General features: G+C 59.9%; 2 protein-coding genes across 3 annotated transcripts; one reads left to right on the forward strand and one right to left on the reverse strand.

Moving 5' to 3' along the window:
* Positions 1-169: 169 nt before the first annotated feature.
* On the reverse strand, positions 170-9,884 carry ENTPD8 (ectonucleoside triphosphate diphosphohydrolase 8). 2 transcript variants are annotated; one of them, XM_009476154.2, is made up of 10 exons: positions 9,767-9,884; positions 6,524-6,655; positions 5,987-6,104; positions 4,764-4,914; positions 4,071-4,230; positions 3,316-3,546; positions 2,128-2,391; positions 1,605-1,715; positions 1,317-1,451; positions 170-664 (listed from the first exon to the last, which is right to left on the reverse strand). In XM_009476154.2, the coding sequence occupies exons 2-10, from the start codon at positions 6,641-6,643 to the stop codon at positions 473-475; spliced, it is 1,482 nt and encodes a 493-aa protein (XP_009474429.2). In that variant the 5' UTR covers positions 6,644-6,655; positions 9,767-9,884; the 3' UTR covers positions 170-472. The 2 variants fall into 2 exon arrangements, with proteins under 2 accessions (XP_009474429.2, XP_087609645.1); XM_087753519.1 differs by having other exon boundaries at positions 4,764-4,929.
* A 952-nt stretch (positions 9,885-10,836) lies between these two features.
* Positions 10,837-17,027, forward strand: LOC104022765 (ectonucleoside triphosphate diphosphohydrolase 8). Its single transcript, XM_009476522.2, has 10 exons — positions 10,837-10,977; positions 11,305-11,442; positions 12,109-12,226; positions 12,902-13,052; positions 13,586-13,745; positions 13,873-14,103; positions 15,116-15,379; positions 15,742-15,852; positions 16,139-16,276; positions 16,639-17,027. Exons 2-10 carry the CDS (start codon positions 11,317-11,319, stop codon positions 16,843-16,845), a joined length of 1,506 nt encoding a protein of 501 aa, XP_009474797.1. The 5' UTR covers positions 10,837-10,977; positions 11,305-11,316; the 3' UTR covers positions 16,846-17,027.
* The last annotated feature ends 65 nt before the right edge of the window (positions 17,028-17,092 follow it).

The raw sequence follows: 17,092 nt of genomic DNA on the forward strand, positions 1-17,092 counted from the left end.
TGCATATCTTGCACAGGGCAAGATACAGATAAAGTCACCCCTCTCCTCAGCGTTTGGGTGGCCACCACTGCTTGCCATCACCGACTGCCTCCCACGGCTGTCGGGAGAGCAGCCCAGCAGGACTGGAAGTGCCAAGGAAACTGTGCTAGGCTGGTGAATTCAGAGCACGCTTCTGTATTTGAAAAACAAGAAAGATTTTATTTCTAGTTTGAATTTATCTGGCTTCATCTAGCCACTAAGTCTCAGTCAGCTTTTGTCAGCCAGATTAAAGGAGCCTTTTCCTCTTGGAGGTACTTAGGGAGCTCAAGACACCTTTGTCAACTTTGACGTCTTTACAGAGGTGACCCAATTAGACCTCCTGAGCAATGGAGATGGGTCTAATGCCCTCATTCTTCTCCCCCTTCCACCTTCTTTTGACCCGCTTCCCTGTCCGGTTTAGTGGGCAGGATGCCCCTAGTCGGGAGGCTGGGAGCTACTTGGTTTTCCAGAAACACTGGAGGAAAACGGCCACCAGGCCTGCCACCATGGCCAGCACAATGAAGGAGACGGCACCTGCCCACAGACTGGGCTGGTGCCCCTTGACGTGTTCCAGAGCCTCCGAGGGGATCATGTTGGTGAAGTTTAGCATGAAGCCCAGCGTCCAGCCGATGTCCGTGTTTGCTGCCTGAGGTGAGAGAGATCATCCAAAAGTGCCTCTCCCAGGCACCGGTAGCTTCGGTGCAAGGGACTGATGGGCACCTCTCCTGTGAGCTGCCCCCGCTGTGGTTTCACGCGTGGACCTGGCTGTGGTGAACCTGATCTCACCAGCACCGGTTACACAGAGCAGCTTTCCTTTCCCCCCTTCCCAAGGGCTAAAGGGCAGCGGAACATGGATGACTGCTTTGGTCTAGATGTGCCTCTGTGACCTGCACATGATTTTGGATCTGAGCTTTCCTCCTCCCCCATGATCCTTTAAATTTGGTCACATTCTGCTTCAAATGGGTCATGGGGCCACCCTCACCTTTCTGATGTCAGTTCTTGGTCAGTTCTGCCCAACATCAGAGACCAAAGTGGCCAAATCCTGCTCTGCACTTCTCTGACCCCCTTAAAATTAGCTTAAGTTCACCCAGAGAAACGTGAGAAACAAGCTGGTGTCTGAGGTTTGGGGGCAGGTAAGAGTGAAGCTGTGCTGGGATCACTGGGTAGCAGCCATGAGATGGGGACACCTTTCTGGCGCAGGGGATTCCAGGGATGCTGCCCCTGAATGCGTCTTTGGGCCAGGGCAGGGACGCGGCTGCGGCTGCATGCCCGCTCCCGCTGCCCCGCAGGGGGTTTACCTGCTGCCTAAAGTGGATGCTGCTCCACGTGTGGTCATCGAACTTGTAGCCTTCGAGCAGCAGCGTCAAGATGTAAATCGCCACGGAGCAGTATGTGTGTAGGTACTTCTTCTCCTGCGGGAACGTGTCCACCAGCTGTGGGGCCGTCGGGGGATGCAGTGCAACAGGGAATGAAACATGCTCAGAAAGCCTCCCTGGCGCAGGGAACAGCAAGGCATGTGCTCCCGGGGCAGAGATTGGGGATGGGACAAGCACAGGGCTCCTCGCTGCCCTTCCCAGGGCTCTCACCTCTGTCCAGTTCTTTTTGCAGAAGGTCTGGACTGTGGACATGACATTGCTTAGAGACTGCTGGCTGGTCAGGTTCAGGAAGTGGAAGGTGTAGTAGAAACCAGCAAAGGCCTGGGGGATAAGGGGAGATGTTAAAAACTACATCTTCTTCCTCACCCGAAAAAAAGACCCAGGGACCCCTCTTGCCTGGGGACAGAGTCCCATGTAATTCCCAGGGTTCTGCATCCAGCTCCCACTTGATGGTCTGCCAGAAAGTCTTGGAGCTGGTGGACAAGCCCTGGGGCTGCTGCTTGCACTCTGAGCTAGCTCAGACTTGCTCCTTGCGACAGGATCTTCCCGTTTCCCTCAGGGAGGGCTGGGACATTGCAGGAGGCAGAAGCCATCTCCCAGCATAGGAGAAGAGCTTTGCAGATGGGACCAGCTGTAGGGTCCCCTCCCTCCCCATCCCTTCCCACAACCAGTGACAGAGGAGACTCCCACCCTCCATGCCCCCCCCACAGCCGCGGGGACGGAGGCTCCTTACGAAGAACTGTCCCCGCACGGGCGGCTGATAAACCCCGTTGAACCCGCACGTCCTGTTGGCCCCACAGCTGAAGTTGAAAAGTTTCTCGATGGCGGTGCCGCACGCTGTCGGATCCCCCGTCCCTGTCACCGTGAGGTTCTGTGCAGGGCTGGGCGTGCTCGGGGCATGGACACAGGGACTGTCGTAGAGGTCTGCCGTGCTGACGTTCTCCTGGTAGCCCTTGGGGTAGCAGGGGTGTGATATCTGCTGGGGAGTCTGGCTGTCCTGGAGAGAGCGGGAGGCATTAGCATCGCCCTGGCCTTGAGGATGAGGATGGAAAGGAGAGAACCAGCCCACAGAGAGCACCCGTTCCCACACCCGGATGCAGGACACAGCATGCTGGCCCCACCACCCGTGGGGTCTCGTCCATGGGATGCAGGCACAGAATCACGGGGACAAGCACGGCACGACCACACCGTGGTCAGGGACCAACTACAGTGATGGACGCGTGCCCACGGCCTTGGGCGTTTGCACCCTGTGCTGAGCGTGGACCCATTTTGTCCCCACTCTGCCTTTGTAGGGTCACCAGACCCAGGGGAGAGCCAAGGCTGAGAAGCCATTTAAGCCAAACCAAAACAGACACTGGTTTCTCTTTGCAACGTGCTCTGGACGTGGTCTTTTGCCCATTCCAACCAGCACGAGCCGGCATCGAGCCCTCACCCCGCAGCCAAGCTGTGGACATGAGGGTCCCCCTGTGCAGCAACACCACCTCCCTTCACTCTCCCATGCCCAGCGCCTACTGCTGAAGACCAGCATGTTCAGATCTCTATCCATAAAACCAACTTCTTCGTTACCATACCGGTATGTTGGAAATCCTCTCTCTGGGCAGAAATTGAGGAAGGGCGAGTGAAGGGGGACAGGGGAGAACCTAAGGATACAGCTGGGCTTGAGAAGTGATGAAAAATGACATTACATGTCAACCTCTGGGGAGAAGGGAGCCCTGGCAGGGAACCACCACCACCTTCCACACAAATGAGAGAATGTTTTGGTTCAGTAGATAAAATCTAAGCCTCTCCAAGGTTTTTGGACTTGTGAAAATTTCCAATTCCCTAACTCTTTTTTGACAGGCATGCCCGAAATTGGTGGAAGACATTTTTCATGGCAATGGGAAATGGTTGAGCAGATCCTGATGACCAGTGGCTGTGGTACCTGGTGGAGAGCTGCCAGCAGCCTCTTCAAGGCCTGCGTCTGCCCGTAGCAGAGGTAGCTGTGGGTGTAGAGCGAGTAGTTGGTGCCATACAGCCTGAAGAAGATGGAGGTGTTTTTGTCCTCAATGGCGACTCCAGGCTGGAAGGTTATTTGTGTTGAGGCGCCTCCAAGGTCCAGAGCTCCCAGAACCTCGGTGTCCCGGGGCTGTTCCCATTTCTCTGCAAATGAAAACTGGCCCCATAAGACAGCAAGTGTTAGTCTGAACTGGAGGGAGTCACAGTCCCTGTCCCTTCCCTCGAGGTTTTGTGGACTCAGAAGCCCCTGAGGGACCTTCCACGTCCTGGCTCCCTGTTTAACCCCTTCCTGCCTACGTCTTCCTTGACCCACATAGACCTCCATGTAGCACTGAGGTCTGGCTCCTTGGCTGCTGCAACTCAACTGGGATCCAAAGACTTTGAGGAGGGAAAGAGTAACATGTTCCTCTGGGGTCTGATACTGCTGCATCCCTGCGATACCAAAATCGACCCGTATGTAAGTGGAGAGCAGAGGGCCAGGCTGAGCTGGACACAAAGACCCTTGATTCTGTTAATCACATCAGTGGAGTTGAATCTGCAGTTCACAGCCACTAGCTACATTTATTTGAGTGACTTGTTCCCTAAAGCTACATTTTTCTCTCCTCTCCGGATAAAGAAACCTGGGTGTAGCTCAGACAGGGATATATACACTGCTTATCCCCCCTCTCCCTCAGCCCACACCTTGATGAGGGTCTCCAGCAGGTAGTTGACGGTGATCCAGCCAAAGGAGCCCTCCTCGTTCCCCGTCAGGATCCGAGCTCCGCGGAAGTCCACAGGGTACTGGCCAATGGCCTTGGCAACCTCGGCCAAGACCTGCTCGGCCTTGGTGCTGTTCTGCTCCCTGCCCAGGGAAGGAGAGAAATAGCGCGCGGTGGAGGAGGCAACGGCTGGGGAGCTTTCAGAGCAGGGCTAGCAGCAAGAGGCTGGCGCCTTCTCCAAAGCGTCAGGGCTGCTCAGAGACAGGGCTCGTGCCCACCCACCGCTGCCCTGCCTGCGGGCTGGCTCCCGCAAGCCGCCAAATCCCTCAACTGGTGCGTTGGGAGTCTCCCTAAAAATGCTGCCTGCGGGCTCTGCCTGAGCCTGCGGGAAGGTTAACGCCAGTCTGGCACAGGAGGCTGATCCGCCCCTGGGGCTGCTGCTGGGGTGGGCTGGGGGGGTTCCCCGTGGGCACGGCGAGCGGCTCTCTCGGACCCTCCGGCGGACTGCAGACGTGGATGCTCTGCCCCTCAGCGTGGCCTGCCCGGGCAGCAGCCCCCCGTGCCCCCAGCCCCCCGTGCCCCCAGCCCCCTGTCCCAGCCCCCTGCACCGGCTGCCATGCAGAAAGGCGCGGTGGGGAAGGGGTCGGAGGTGCGCGGCTCCGGGCGGTGCCGGTACCTCAGCAGCCGCATGCCCGCTGTGGCCCCCAGGTAGGTGGGGGTCGCCCGCTGCTGCTCTGCTGGGACGATCTTCATGGCCTTGTCCAGGCAGGGCTTCAGGCTGGCTCCAGCCTCAGCCGGTTTGTCTGCGTAGCTGGAGATGCTGGGTCCTGCAAGAGGGCACCCTGTGATGGAGCGAGCTCAGTGCCACCCAGGAGAGACAGGGCAGTGCGGCACACGTCCACCCAGAAAGCCCCCAGGGGTGTTTCCCCACGTACCCAGGCTAGTCGTGCCCTTGCCAAGGGTGTCCCTGGAAGGGCAGAGCTCAGGGCTGGCCTCCCAGGAGGCAGCGCGCGTGCCATGGCCACGGCACACTGCGGGAGCCGGCAGCGAGCTCCTGCTCTGGATGGAGGGGGAGGGCTGCGGTGTGCCTCTTGTCATGCTGAGCACATGCTTAATCGCAGGGAGGCCGAACTACCCGAACGTGGCCAGCCAGTCCCGCAGGACTCCTCCGACAACCAGAGCAGTTCCTTATTTCCCTGGGGAAGGGCTAAGCTCTCCTTTGTCCTGCTGGGAGGGCGTGCGGAGCCAAGACGCACGCACAGAGGTGCCCTCTGCACAGCTTGTTTGAGTTCCTGTTTTTAGAGGCTGGCACCAGATCTGAGCATGGTCCTGTGTGGGTTGGGACAGGCTCTGGGGTGGAAATATCACTATTTACTTTCCCCCGAGCTTTGCATGCCATTATTGCTGTTAGCCCACACACCCTCTCCGTTACACTTTGCCCTCTGCCAGACCATTGCAGTTAACCAGTAACTGCCACACAACCACTGCAGAGCCTGGACTTGAGGTCGAGACGAGCTCTGAGCCCTCTCACCCCCTGCCCAGGCACCTCTGCCCTGGCCTGGTGGCCTTTTTGCCAGTCCCAGCCCAGCTCCATGTACCATTTAGCTGACCCTACCTCCCCTCGCTAGCCTGGTCCTTTCCTCCAGAGAGACCAGTCCTTGTGCCAAAGCCTGACAGCACCTTTGCAACAGGAATAAATGCCCCTTTGCGTATTTATGAATGCCCAATAAATAAATGCCCTTTGGGGCATTTACTGTTTACCACACCTGGCATGAACCAGCTAACTTGCCTTGGCGCTGCGGGGCAGCCACCCTGGCAAGCACCGGGGCCGGCCAGCCCCAGTGTCCCCCAGCTGAGCAGGGGCAGGGAAGAGGGATGGACACGTCCCGGCACACTCACCGGACACAGTGCAGGCCTCCACCTGGGAGACGATGCCGGTGCCGTTCTCCTTGTCCGCGGGCCACCGGTAGATGTAGAGAGCGGTGTGTGTGGAGCCGGCGTCGAACACCAGACCGTACTGGGGGAGGCAGAGGGGCACGGGGCGTCAGGGGGTGCAGAACCAGGTTCACTCACTGCAGAGCGAGCAAAGCTCCAGGAGCGCCAGCGGAGCTCCTGGTGGGCAGGGGAACCTTGAGTGGCCAAACGAAGAGTGTCACCAGAGCAGGGAAAGCCCTGTGGCATTGCAGTCACCAGCTGTGTCAGGGACAAGGCTCCATCACAAGCCCTTTGAGCTGGCGATGCTCTGCGATGAAAAGGCTGTATGTGCTGTAGGGGCACTCACAGTGACTGAACTCTGCCAGACCTGGCATGCCAGCCTGCACAGGATTTTGTCCCCATCTCGGTGACAAACAGCACAAACCTGGGGTAAATCCTCTACCAAGGGGCAGCCAGCACCCAAGCGAGACTGGGCAGCTGTGCTCCTCCCAAGGACCCTACCTTGCTGCTGGGAGGCAGAAGCACGTCCTTCACGTTCACAACGTTCAGAATGAGGGCAATGATGCTGAAGACGCAGGTGGCTGCCAGGAGACCTGCAACGGCCTTGGCTTTGTAGTCCATTCCTCCTCCAACCTGCAAGAACAGCCCCAACCCCCAGCTCACACCTCTGCATTTGCAAGGCCAGATTTGAAGAGCAAATCTCATGAATGGATATGGGCCCTGTCAAGATGGGACTTTCGCCTTCCCTAACAAGGGCTTGAAGCCACTCCCCAGTGTATGGCTGCTCTTATGGGAGGCTCTCGGCAGTCTCGGGGCTGGGACACCCTCTCCTTCTGAGCACTCCCTCCCTGGGGGATTTTCAGATCGGCTTTTTCAGCCCTGCCTTCTCAGTCGCAGCCCTTCAGGTCCCTCTCTGCACACAGCCTGGACCCCATCCCTCTGCCTTGCTCAAGCTACCAGCTGAGTGGCAGCTCAGCATCTCACTTCCCAGCAGCATCACTGGGGCAAGCACGGCAGTGGCTAATAGGAGTCCCAGACTGGGAGCAGGACCATGCCCTGGTGGGTTCCCAGGGTGGCCATCCCCTCCAGGGGTGGATGCAGAGCTGCATCACTCTGGCACCCGCATGCTGCCATCGTACCCTGCACCCTCACAAAATCCATCCCATGAGACTTGGACCCATCAGGTCACATCTGCTGCCCGACAGTCCCAGCTCGCCCTTGAGAGGGTCCTCTCTGCTCCAGGCAAGGGACCAGCATCTCCAGCCACATGTCTCCTGCCTGGCCCAGCTCTCCTTGGCTCTTGGTGATGCCACAGCAGGTAAGCAGACAGGCAGGGATGGTGTCCTTGCCTGCAGGCAATCTCCAAGCCTCTCCTGCAGTCCCAAGGGCAGGCAGAAGGGCAGAGGCAGAAAGCTCCCACTGATCTGGGTACACACAGCCCCGTAGCCAAGCTGGCATGCCGACAGCGATAGCGTTGCACGGGCAGGCAAGGCCAGGGGGGAAGGGAGGAGGTCCTGCGCCTCCCGCTCGTCCAGCCAGAGCTCAGCTCCCGGCAGAATCAGCCCTGAGGCATCAGTAAGAAATTGCAGTGGAGAAGCAAAGCCAAAGGGTCTGGTTCCCTGCAACAGCCTCAGCACACAGCAGCTCACATATCCACCTGCTCAGCACCCCACGGCTGGTCCAGATGCGGACGCGCATGCGCACAGGCAGCATGCCGGCGGGGAGCCAGGCTGACCTCCATCCGCGGCATTGGGCTGCAAGCCAGACTCCAGCTGAGCAGTGGATGCTCCGAGAGCCCTGGTCACAGCCTGGAGAAGGGGTTTAACCCACCCAGTGCTTTGGGGTCGTACCTGGGGGCTGTCACTTGGCTACACAGTTCTCCTGGGAGTACATAAAACCAAAGAAATTCCCTTGCCCTTTCACCAGGCCAGGTCAGTGGCTGGAACAGGAGAGGAAAGACTTTTGGCAAGGTCGAAGGAGATGCTGATTCCTGTTTTGAGGTCAGTATCTCCGGCAACGAACAAGGGTGACCAATCTCCTGCGTGACATGAGTTGTCTAATGACGGATAGCAGCTGTTCTCTTGGCCCATGTCACGGGACACAGGACTGCAGGAAACCCTTATCAGACCTTATCCTACAGCCAGGAGCCCTCCCCTGTACGGTGGCTATGGCCAGAGAAGATCATAGAATCATAGAATCGTCAAGGTTGGAAAAGACCCTTAAGATCATCGAGTCCAACCGTCAACCTATCACTGCCAAGTTCATCTATACCATGTCTTCAAGCACCGTATCTATCCGTTCTTTAAATACCTCCAGGGATGGAGACTCAACCACTTCCCTGGGCAGCCTGTGCCAATGCTTGACCACCCTCTCAGTGAAGAAGCTTTTCCTAATATCCAACCTAAACCTGCCCTGGCGCAGCTTGAGGCCGTTCCCTCTCGTTCTATCACTCGTTACTAGGGAGAAGAGACCGACCCCCACCTCGGTACAACCTCCTTTCAGGCAGTTGCAGAGAGCGATGAGGGCTCCCCTCAGCCTCCTCTTCTCCAGGCTAAACAATCCCAGTTCCCTCAGCCGCTCCTCATAAGACTTGTGCTCCAGACCCTTCACCAACTTCGTCGTCTTCCTCTGGACACGCTCATCATATGGAAGTGGTCAATGAATTCCTGTATCGTCACATCTCCAGCCCTATCAGTCCTGCTAGAGTTTGCCCAGATACAACTGTGGGGTTGGGATGTGATGCCCCTGCTCCAGGTAGCACAGCAGTGGCAAAGGTCCCCAGCCCACATCCTGGGAAATTCTGTCCCAGGCACCATGCGATGGAAAGATATGAAATGGTGATGAATTGCACTGTCCTGCATGCTGCAGCGGGTGGGAGATGAACTCCACCTGCTCTGGTAGGGACTAATTTCTATTTTGACTGGGCAGGAGGCAACATCCACAGGCAGCACAGAGTTAGCGAGGCCTGGGGAGGGAGCCCAGCGGGTGGAAAACAGGGCGAGAGGTGTGCGAAAAACTGGTGCATCTGCCCAGCCTTTCAGTGGCACCTTGGGGCTGGCCAGCACTGACACCCGCTACTGTACATGAGCGGCAGGGACGGGAAGGTGGTGGTGGTGCCTCCAGGGCTAAAGAAGAGGCACATTGCTGCACGGCGCCGTCCATTTCAATGTACGGAAAGTCCCCAGCTGTGCGCGGCGCTCGGGCCGTCGCTGCACTTGTTTGTGTACGGCTGGGCACAGCTGCTCTGCAAACGTTCACGGGACTTCCCTCACCGTGTGGCGTCCCTCAGGCAGAGGGAGAGGGGCCTCAACATTCGGGAGGAAAGGCTCAGAAATTGCTAGATCGAAACTCTCTGTTTCTCAAGAAAACAGGAAGCTGAATTCCTCACCATGCACATTTGGGATTTGAAAGTCAAAAGGTCTTAAGGTTATAAGAGGGTGAATGTGCAGGCCAGGAGCATCTTTGCCAGTCAGAGCGGTCCCCTGCCTCCCATCTCTCCCACCAGTGCGGGGGCTCAGCAGTGCCCTCCATGCCCTCTCCATGTCCTCGCTGTGCCCCTCTGCCCGCCGTGGGCACCTCGTGCAGCGAGCGGCCGCCCCACCCTCTCCCTCCTGCTCCTCCAGCCCACGGAGCGTGTTTATCCCCAGCACCAGCTGTGCTGCTGGCCAGGGTGCACCCACCCACCGCCCCTCTGAGCACAGCTCCATCGGGGCACCCCGGCCCCCTCCCCTGCCCACGGCTTACCCCGGGCTGCTCTCGGCTGCTGCTCCCGGCACCGCCACGCTCGCCGTGGTGTCAGCGTGTACCTGGAGTGCGGAGCCCCGCTCCTGGGACAAAGGCTGTCCCAGTCCCTGCTATGGCCCTCCCCTTGGCCCCGGACCAGCAACCTGCCCAGGAGAGTGCTTGTCCAGGAGGCAGCGGGGCTGAGGCTGGAGAGCCGGGGTGGAAGTAGCGTTTGGCGTTAACCACTTCGCTGCTGGAGGAGCGGGTCTGCCTGGGAGACGTCCACCCATGGGGGTGGTGTGGGTGCCTGCACTGCCCGGCAGGAGCTCAGGAGGGGGGCAGCTCCCCGTGAAGCTCCCGACAAGCCCAGCCTGTACCTCTGCCCCTTGGGGAGCCTGCCAGCAGGCTGGCCCCGGGACAAAGGCAGTGGCTGAGGTCTGGGAGCCCCACAGACATCCCTGCCCCAGACCTGCTGCATAAACACACTGCAAGGCAAAGCATGGGCCAAGCCTGCCACCCTGCACCCCTGCTGTCAGCTGGCTCTGCCGTACCCCACGCTGCCCCATTGCACAGAGACAGGCTGGCAGGGGGCCCAGGGCAGAAACAGGAGGGACCTGGCAGGTAGAGACCTGTCCCCATGGCCAGGGACGGGTACCCACAGCCATCCACATGGGACCCATCCCCATGGCCAGAGACCCACCTGTCCCCATGGCCAGGGACAGGTACCCACAGCCATCCACATGGGACCCATCCCCATGGCCAGAGACCCACCTGTCCCCATGGCCAGGGACCTGTCCCCATGGCCAGGGACCCCTCTGTCCTCACAGCCAGGGACCCCTCTGTCCCCACAGCCAGGGACCTGTCCCCATGGCCAGACTCCCATCACGCCGGGGTGGTGCAGGCAGAGGCGCAGGCAGGCTGGGGTGCTGCCCCGATGCAGGCAGTGGCTGCCGCTGAGTGTCCCCGTTACCCTGGCTGCACTGCAGGCAGCGTCAAGCTCCCGCCCCGCGCTGGCCCGGGAAGCAACCCGGACATCCGAGGCGAGTGCAGGCCTCACTTTCACTTTGCATTGCTCCGCTGGGCTGGGTGCAGGCAGAGCTGCACAGGCAGGGCAGGCAGGGCTGGCAGGGCTGCCCTGAGGCCGTGCCCCGGAGGGACAGGCAGAGGGAACAACGGACTCTGCCCAGCTCGGTGCACCTACACCCGAGGAAGGAAGGGTGCTCCTGGCACAGGTACAGCGAGGGCTGGCCAGGACCGCGGGCACCCCTTCCCCGAGGGCCGGGCAGCAGGGAGCCTTCGCCCCTGCCCTTTCCCGGGATGGGAGCTGTTGGTGGGCGAGCGCCCGGGTCCAGCCCCACTCGTCCCAGGGCATTGCTCTGCTGCTGGCCAAGGGGCAGGATTGCAGTCTCCACACCCGGCTGTTCCGTGTCCCAGGGGGTCATTTAGGGGCTGTGGGGTTCCCGAGCTGCTGGGAGAACGGGACCCCAGGAGGCGCTGGACAGACGGGGCAGGGGCAGGCGGGTTGGGGCTGCTCTTGCACAGACCATCCCTCCCCACAGCCCGGCACAGGGATGCAGATGCGCCTGCTCAGGGCGGTGGGCTGGAGCTTAGCGGCTGTGCTGGCAGTGCTGGGGGTGGCCGTCTTCCTCCTGGTCCTCACCCTGAAGAAGGATGCTGCCCTTCCTACGAGGAACAAAGTAGGTGCCCGGTGGGACCTGGGGGAGCCTGGGAATGACCACCAAGCCCCTTTCCACCTCTCATCCTTCCATCAGCCCTGCCTTCCTCTCCGCTTGCAAATCTTTCCATAACCAGCCCAGCTTTTCAGGGCTTAACCTAATCAAGGTAGCACTGGGCAGATCAGCCACCCCCCTCAGCCACGGTTCTGGCTCCTTGCTAAGGATGGGAGAGAGATCAGCCCTCCTCCTGGGACTGCTCCGTCTGCCACCCCAGACACTTTCTCTTCTCTGTTTGCAGACATCCAGGTCACCTGGTGGGTTTACATCTCTCCCTCCTGTTGCTTTCTGCTGGCTGACTGTTAAAAAATAGTCAGAGTTTGTGAGATTTGCCACTCCCAAAGGTCTGGGAGCAGCTTTGGCAGCTTGAGCCCTTTGGGACGCGCCTGCATGCCTCCCTGCTCTGCAAATCACCCTGCTGACCTGCACGTCTTCACTTTCTGAGCTGCAACTCCCTTGAATGGCTAAATCAGCGGGGTTAGAGGTGGAGCAGGGTTGCTAAAAGGAAGTTGGGTGTGCAAACCCATGCTGCTCACGTTCATGCAAGGGAAGTGAGAGCAGAAGCTCTCAGAAACTGCCGTGGCACTTGGTGCAGCCCCGAGCGTGCTGTGTCCCCTCTGCCTCCCCCAGTACGGTCTGGTGTTTGACGCTGGCTCCACGCACACCGCTCTCTACATCTACCGGTGGCCCGCAGACAAGGAGAACGGCACTGGCATCGTCTCCCAGGTGGAGGCCTGCACTGTGTCCGGTGAGTGTGCCGGGACGTGTCCGTCCGTCTCTCCCAACCTCCTGGATCGCTGTCCCAGACTCTCACAGCATCGTCAGTGAGTGGAGTCTTTCAGCTGGGCCAAAGGGAAATGGCCTGGTGGAAGAACCAAAGTAAAGTGTTAGGGGGGCTAGTTTGCACCTTATGGAGCCCTGCAGTACTTGGGGGATCCAGAGGAGGGTGAGGAATTTGGCCCCCAGTTAGCACAGTTCCTGGAGCCAGTCCAGTCTTGCAGCTGGTGGTGGTGCATCAACTGGCAGCTTGGGATGCTGGATGTGCAGAGTTTGCTCCTTCTCCTGTGCAACTTCTTCCTTGGCTCTTCTTCCCACAACATCTCCTCACAGCTTCATTCATAACATGTGGCTTCATGTTCCCACGGGGCCTCCTAAAAGCTCTGCCGAAGTCTCTAAGCATTACTGGGTTTCTCCTGTTTTTTTGTATGCGGTTCCTAACTGCTCCTTGAGTCAGCAGTTTTCATTTTGGTATCTGTATGGCACCCAACACAGCAGAGTTTTGGGCTGTGACTGGGACATCTGAGTATTGCCAAGAAGGTACAGACAGCTCCCTTGGCCAGGGGAATGGGTGGACGTGTGCTGCACTGCCCTGTCCCTCCTGGGTGGCACTGAGCTCGCTCCATCACGGGGTGCCCTCTTGCAGGACCCGGCATCTCCAGCTACGCAGACAAACCGGCTGAGGCTGGAGCCAGCCTGAAGCCCTGCCTGGACAAGGCCATGAAGATCGTCCCAGCAGAGCAGCAGCGGGCGACCCCCACCTACCTGGGGGCCACAGCGGGCATGCGGCTGCTGAGGTACCGGCACCGCCCGGAGCCGCGCACCTCCGACCCCTTCCCCACCGCGCCTTTCTGCATGGCAGCCGGTGCAGGGGGCTGGGACAGGGGGCTGGGGGCACGGGGGGCTGGGGGCACGGGGGGCTGCTGCCCGGGCAGGCCACGCTGAGGGGCAGAGCATCCACGTCTGCAGTCCGCCGGGGGGTCCGAGAGAGCCGCTCGCCGTGCCCACGGGGAACCCCCCCAGCCCACCCCAGCAGCAGCCCCAGGGGCGGATCAGCCTCCTGTGCCAGACTGGCGTTAACCTTCCCGCAGGCTCAGGCAGAGCCCGCAGGCAGCATTTTTAGGGAGACTCCCAACGCACCAGTTGAGGGATTTGGTGGCTTGCGGGAGCCAGCCCGCAGGCAGGGCAGTGGTGGGTGGGCACGAGCCCTGTCTCTGAGCAGCCCTGACGCTTTGGAGAAGGCGCCAGCCTCTTGCTGCTAGCCCTGCTCTGAAAGCTCCCCAGCCGTTGCCTCCTCCACCGCGCGCTATTTCTCTCCTTCCCTGGGCAGGGAGCAGAACAGCACCAAGGCCGAGCAGGTCTTGGCCGAGGTTGCCAAGGCCATTGGCCAGTACCCTGTGGACTTCCGCGGAGCTCGGATCCTGACGGGGAACGAGGAGGGCTCCTTTGGCTGGATCACCGTCAACTACCTGCTGGAGACCCTCATCAAGGTGTGGGCTGGGGGACAGGGCAGAGGGGGTCCCCACTCCCTGCTGTGCTGCAGGCTGGGCTGGGAAGCCGATACCCCTGTGGTCGCCCTGTGCCGGGTCCCCGTGGGTAACTCCCGGTTCTGGGCAGTGCTCCTTCACAGGCAAGTGGACCCACCCGCCAGCAGAAGTTGTGGTTGGAGCTCTGGACCTCGGTGGAGCTTCAACCCAGATCACGTTCCTTCCTGGGACCACCATAGATGACAGCAGCACCAAAGCCCTCCTCAGGCTGTACGGGACCAACTACTCCATTTACACCCACAGCTACCTCTGCTATGGGGAAAAGCAAGCCCTGAAGATGCTGATGGCATCCTTACACCAGGTAACCACCTCCAGCCTTGTGGTCCTCTGCTGCAGCCTGAGCCCCAATCTCAGTGAGCTGGACAGGCAGCACCCGCTGGGTGTGATGGCCGCTGGGCTCGGTGCCTTTGTGCGCAGCCCAGTGAGGATGGCGGATACAACAGGGCCACCATGGCAGGAGCCATCCCAGGGGTGTCCCAACGGCAGGGCAGGATCGAGCCAAGACGGAGGTGGACACCCCAAAGCAGGATGCCTGACCACAGGCACTGTGGGGATGGTGGGTACCCGGGGCCCCTGTCCCAGGGCCATCTTGCCCACCAGATCTCCATCCCTGTCCTGATGGAGGGGCTATTTCAGCCCAGCCCCAGTCACAGGGGGCTGGAAGGACCCAGCCCTGGAGGAGGGAACCTGCTAGGTGCTGGGAGCTTGGGGAAGACCCAGAGAGATTTTTTTAGCACCGGTATGGTAATTAATAAGTTGGTTTTATGGATAGAGATCTGAACATGCTGGTCTTCAGCAGTAGGCGCTGGGCATGGGAGAGTGAAGGGAGGTGGTGTTGCTGCACAGGGGGACCCTCATGTCCACAGCTTGGCTGCGGGGTGAGGGCTCGATGCCGGCTCGTGCTGGTTGGAATGGGCAAAAGACCACGTCCAGAGCACGTTGCAAAGAGAAACCAGTGTCTGTTTTGGTTTGGCTTAAATGGCTTCTCAGCCTTGGCTCTCCCCTGGGTCTGGTGACCCTACAAAGGCAGAGTGGGGACAAAATGGGTCCACGCTCAGCACAGGGTGCAAACGCCCAAGGCCGTGGGCACGCGTCCATCACTGTAGTTGGTCCCTGACCACGGTGTGGTCGTGCCGTGCTTGTCCCCGTGATTCTGTGCCTGCATCCCATGGACGAGACCCCACGGGTGGTGGGGCCAGCATGCTGTGTCCTGCATCCGGGTGTGGGAACGGGTGCTCTCTGTGGGCTGGTTCTCTCCTTTCCATCCTCATCCTCAAGGCCAGGGCGATGCTAATGCCTCCCGCTCTCTCCAGGACAGCCAGACTCCCCAGCAGATATCACACCCCTGCTACCCCAAGGGCTACCAGGAGAACGTCAGCACGGCAGACCTCTATGACAGTCCCTGTGTCCATGCCCCGAGCACGCCCAGCCCTGCACAGAACCTCACGGTGACAGGGACGGGGGATCCGACAGCGTGCGGCACCGCCATCGAGAAACTTTTCAACTTCAGCTGTGGGGCCAACAGGACGTGCGGGTTCAACGGGGTTTATCAGCCGCCCGTGCGGGGACAGTTCTTCGTAAGGAGCCTCCGTCCCCGTGGCTGTGGTCAGGGCGGGGGGCACCAGAGGCTGGCCATGACCCCAGGAGAACTGCTGTGGGAGAAAAGTCTGATTAGTGCCAGCCCTGAAAGCTGGGATGCCCCAATGTATGGAGACACGCAGGGTGCTCACCAGCGTGCCAGGCAGACCCAGACCTCTGTTGTCACAGCACCCATCTCTTACAGTGTGGGGAGCAGTCCCAGTGAGTCGGCCGGCATCACCCTGCAGTGCTGAGAGGTGGCCTTAGGGAACCCTGCAGAGCACCCGGAGGGAGGGGCGGGGGGGTGGCAGTGGCCTGGGTGCTTCACTAACCTGCCGCCTTTGGTCTTCAACACCCTCAGGCCTTTTCGGGGCTCTATCACAGCCTTCACTTTCTGAACCTGACTGGAGGGCAGTCCCTGAGCTTGGTCAACGCCACCATCGGGCAGTTCTGCACCAGTAGCTGGGAGAAGGTGAGATCCTGCCTAGGAGATGCCAGCCCCAGCCTGAGGGCTCATCCGCAGCCCATCCTCTGCTGTGCAGAGGGCAGCTGGAGGGAGCTGGGAGGAGCACAGAGATCTCTGGACAGGGAGAGAGATGGGAGAGCAGCCTGCAGCCTCCCAGGTCCTCCTGGCTCCCTAAGGCCAGGCACTCCCGGGGCTTTGCTCCCAGCTGCACTGCGGGGCTCCTCCCCGCAGTGTGGGTGCACCAAGCACTGCTCCGTGCTGGCAGCCACCCCCGGCTCTTCCACCTCTGCAGGTGCAGAAGGAGTTCCCCACCATGAACAGGACCCACCTGCGTGACACCTGCGCAGCCAGCACCTACGCCCTCGCCCTTCTCCTGCAAGGCTACAAATTCAACCACAAAACGTGGCTTAACATCCATTTCGTCCGGCAGGTAGGAAAGTGCCCAGCAGCCCCCAGCTTCCACGCTTTGTGCCATGAAATGGCTTGTGCCCACCTTGCCAATGCCCCTGCCCTGCCTGGGTGGGGGAGCAGGGGGTAACGGGGCAGCACGGACCTCTGCCCGTACCTGGGGCAGCTCTTGAGTTACACTTACACCTGCTGGGACATCTGCCCTGGGCCATTTATGCTCTCCCCCCAGCTCGTCTCACTAATGGGGTATCTGCAGCCCAGGGTGTGCACAGATACGGTGGCTGTGGAGCAGGACCTGGGGGTGCAACAGCAAGGGTCTTCTCTAGCTCTCCAGCTTGCGTGGTACTTTGCAACCTTTCACATTCCTCTTCCTTCTCTGCACAGGTTGCTAACGTAGACGTGGGCTGGACTCTGGGCTACATGCTCAATCTCACCAACATGATTCCCTCGGAGACTCCCCAGAGAGTCGTAGGGCTCCAGAGGAGCAACTGGATAGTAGCCACGGTTTTACTGGCCATCATGCTCATCCTCATCTTTGGCCTGCTTACAGTCATATGCTGCCAGAAAAACTCCGGTTATGAGAGTCTCTAGCAGCGCTGGCTCTAGAGGCTGCCGAAGCCACTTAGTCCTTGTGCCGCACTTATGTGAGGAGCTGCAGGCTGGGGAATCCCCCCACGTGTCCAGGGCTCTGAATTTGTAATGTGGGGCACCCGTGCCCTGGCCTGGTCAGCTGGAACCGGCACAGGCTTTAAAAATCCTCCCTGTAGCTGTAAGCTGTCTGGTTTTCCTTTCCCCTCGCTGCTGGTTGGAGATGCTCTAGGAGGGAGGGGTTGGCCAT

The sequence above is a fragment of the Nipponia nippon genome, unplaced genomic scaffold, assembly GCF_047370975.1.
Source record: "Nipponia nippon isolate SJK-2023a ecotype South Korea unplaced genomic scaffold, ASM4737097v1 scaffold_16, whole genome shotgun sequence".
NCBI lineage: Eukaryota > Metazoa > Chordata > Aves > Pelecaniformes > Threskiornithidae > Nipponia > Nipponia nippon.

Coding starts and splice junctions, on each gene's coding strand:
- ENTPD8 (XM_087753519.1), bottom strand. CDS start 6,643: ATGGACTACAAAGCCAAGGCCGTTGCAGGTCTCCTGGCAGCCACCTGC. Junction 4,930..5,986: donor GGAGGCCTGCACTGTGTCCG/GTGAGTGTGCCG, acceptor GCTCCATCACAG/GGTGCCCTCTTGCAGGACCC. Junction 1,452..1,604: donor GCAAAAAGAACTGGACAGAG/GTGAGAGCCCTG, acceptor ACGGCCCCACAG/CTGGTGGACACGTTCCCGCA.
- LOC104022765 (XM_009476522.2), top strand. CDS start 11,317: ATGCAGATGCGCCTGCTCAGGGCGGTGGGCTGGAGCTTAGCGGCTGTG. Junction 14,104..15,115: donor TGATGGCATCCTTACACCAG/GTAACCACCTCC, acceptor CGCTCTCTCCAG/GACAGCCAGACTCCCCAGCA. Junction 15,853..16,138: donor GCACCAGTAGCTGGGAGAAG/GTGAGATCCTGC, acceptor CCACCTCTGCAG/GTGCAGAAGGAGTTCCCCAC.